General features: G+C 31.5%; 1 protein-coding gene across 1 annotated transcript; it reads left to right on the plus strand.

Annotated features, from left to right (window-relative positions):
* The first annotated feature begins 1,037 nt into the window (after positions 1-1,037).
* Positions 1,038-2,045, plus strand: LOC115228652 (protein phosphatase methylesterase 1-like). The gene is made up of 2 exons (XM_036498990.1): positions 1,038-1,568; positions 1,743-2,045. The coding sequence occupies exons 1-2, from the start codon at positions 1,038-1,040 to the stop codon at positions 2,043-2,045; spliced, it is 834 nt and encodes a 277-aa protein (XP_036354883.1).
* Positions 2,046-3,132: the final 1,087 nt, after the last annotated feature.

The raw sequence follows: 3,132 nt of genomic DNA on the forward strand, positions 1-3,132 counted from the left end.
ACTGTTTGAAATTTTATTATATCAATAAAATTCATATAAAATATTAAAAGACTAAATATACAAATAAAATTGTCATTTTTGTTAAAAATTACATAAACCATGATTTTCAATTTATTTTATACCAAAAGTATTTTATTATCTACAATTGAATCATATTCCTGCTAAACAACGACTTTATAATGATTAAAGTATGCTGAAGGCTTGATCTCAAAATATACCATCCAATCGTTCTATTTTTGCAGAATTTTCGAGTCATCTCCTCTTGTGCTACCATAATGGTAAAGATCGGACAGTATCATGAAGATAGCACTGCTGGAAACTGGATTTCTTTTAATTTTTGAACTAAAATTATCAATATAGACCTCGAGGGAGATCTCTCTAATAATTTGATTGATTTAAATATTTTTTTATGAGTAAAGTTGATTTTATTTTTTTCGCAAAGAAATATAAAAAAGACAAGAGTTTAATTTAGAATAGTCGTCGAACAAATGAACAGGAAATTTCTACGTAATATCACAAGCGATATCCGTTTAAAAAACCTGTTCTTTTTGCGACTGTGGTAAATCCTCGATATGAATAAACCAATCTCTGAGAGGAGTCTGAGAGCTTTTGGGACAATTATTCTACTGTTTTCGAAAGCCAGGGGGACGAAGCAACAAGTGTCGACCAAGAAAGTATAATTTGCGATTTTCTTAGTTTCAGCAATAGCTTTTTGATGCTACTGTTCTCAAAGTCGATGAAGGAGTGAGCCAACTTCTGTTTCTACTTCCTAAAATAGGAAGTAACCTTATTTTGAATTTGTTGAATCTATGCCTTGTGAGACGGCCGAAAAAACAAATCAAAGTGAGCAATAAAAAACAGTATTTGACTTTTATGATTACCAGATTGCTTTGACCAGTTCTGTAAATAGAAGTTGAATTTTGTATTAATTCAATACAAGTTCGATTATTTATAAACTTAAAATATAAACAGTAAAAAATTAATTAAATGATACAATAGTATTTTGTATTTTGTTGTTCGATTACTTTAGTATTACAATGTCTACATTAAGAAAGGACGTTTTAAATAGAATGCTAAAATGCAACAAAAATATTTCAAATTTACCGGCTTCAAATGATTTGTCTCCTCTTGAATGGGACTCATTTTTTTCTAAATACGAAGAATTGGAGATCAACTCAGGGAAATTTTGTGCATATTTCTCCGAACCACCTTGTGAAGAAATAGAAAACCTCAATTTTTTGCTTATTCATGGGGCTGGACTCACCTCCCTTTCTTGGGCTTGTTTTGTTAAAGAATTAACTAAATCACTAAAATGCCGTTCTGTAGCCGTTGATTTGAGAGGTCATGGTTTTAGTTGTGTCCACGATGATTTGGATATTGAATCACTTTCCGGAGATATCATTCAGCTATTTGATATTTTATTTAACCCGGATCAAAAAGTGGTTGTGATTGGTCATTCTTTGGGAGGATCAGTTGGTGTGAGAGTTGCAGATCGGTTCCCTGAGAGAGTTGTTGGATTGATTGTTTTGGATGCCGTTGAAGGATTAATTAAAGAATTTAATAGCGAAGTAAATAAAGCAATTTCATCTAGACCAGTTCATTTTAAGTTTGCTTTTATATTTAAATTTTAAGATCGTTGGAAGAAGCCATTTCTTGGAGACGTAATTCAATGGTATGTCGAAATATAATATCAAACAGGATCTCTCTTCCCTCGCAGGTGGAATAATTTATTATAATTTTAGTTAATTAGAGTTAATAGTGATCTGGGGACTATATTTGAATGGAGGACGGATCTTAAAAAAACAAAAAAATACTGGATAAAATGGTTTGATGGAATGTCGAATGGATTTTTGAGAGTTCGTGCCAAAAAAATGCTGATTTTGACAACTGCTGAGAATTTAGACAACTCTCTGATGATTGGGCATATGCAAGGGAAGTTTCAACTTGTTTTATTACACAATTGTGGGCACTTAATACATGAGGATGTTCCTGATCAAGTTGTTGAAGCTGTTTCTAAATTTGTGAAATGGCATAAGTTTATTTAATTAGACCAAAAGTGTCAATAATATTCCAAAATATGATTTTTGATTTGTACAAACTTTTTATTTCAATTAGTTTGAACCGATTGTTTATTCAGTTTGTGTTCATTTGCAGAGTTGGAGACTTTAGAATGTATCTCAAGATTAACGGGGTCAAAATTTTTTATTGATATTTTCCATTATTTTCAAAACCGTATCTTATTTTTAAGTCATGGAACAGTAGACGGGTCACTTTGATTGATACACTTATTCGAGAATTTTATATTTAAGATTTTACTTAACAGATCCATTACTAGAGGAAAAAGCTAAAGAAAGAATGATTCAACTTGCAAGTTTGTTCAAAAAACAACAATAAAATCGGTTCGGTTTCAAATTAATTCGGGTATTGTAAATTTTATTTCAAGAGCTACTCATATTTAAATTAGTTTGAATGCTGAATTGTTTATTATCATTCTTTAACAAAATAGTTTTGGATATTGAATAAAAACAATTCATTAAAAAATGTGACAATATTTATGAATGATGTGTTTTGGAACGACGAGGAATCAGTTTTGCTAGTAAAGCATTTGTTTTGCCCATAGAAATATAATAACGCTGGACAAGTTCAAAAATAGTACCAGAAGACAAAAAATCAATCCAGTCAGAATTACACGTAAGCACAAGTCTTCCATCTTGTTGTAGAATATCATATGCTTTCGCGAGAAATCCATTAATGAAAGTTTCTGGATTGTAATCTTCAGGAATTTTAAAATTATGACCAAAGGGCAAATCGCATAATATCACATTGACGGAATTTGACATTATCGGGGCGTTCATAAAATCCCATCGAACAAAATCTGCTTGTTTTTTATTATCAAAATTCGTGATTGCTTTATTAAGAGACTTACGACTTGAATCAGCTCCGATTAAAATCAGATTTTTGTTCAACGTTGAAGTCTCAAAAATGATAGATCCAACTCCACACATTGGATCGAGACAAATTTCTCCCTCGTTAAATTCAGCAAGCAAAGCCATTGCATGGCAAACAGTTGAGCGTAAACCACGAGGACCAGGACGCAGAGCCAAAGTACTACAATAGTCACGAAGTCCAAAG

The sequence above is a fragment of the Octopus sinensis genome, unplaced genomic scaffold (genome assembly GCF_006345805.1).
Source record: "Octopus sinensis unplaced genomic scaffold, ASM634580v1 Contig10850, whole genome shotgun sequence".
NCBI classification, from domain to species: Eukaryota; Metazoa; Mollusca; class Cephalopoda; order Octopoda; family Octopodidae; genus Octopus; species Octopus sinensis.

Excerpts from the sequence above, each read along its gene's own strand:
- LOC115228652 (XM_036498990.1), top strand. The coding sequence starts at position 1,038 with ATGTCTACATTAAGAAAGGACGTTTTAAATAGAATGCTAAAATGCAAC. Across the intron at positions 1,569-1,742 it reads TTAAAGAATTTAATAGCGAA|TTAATTAGAGTTAATAGTGA; the intron begins GTAAATAAAGCA and ends TTATAATTTTAG.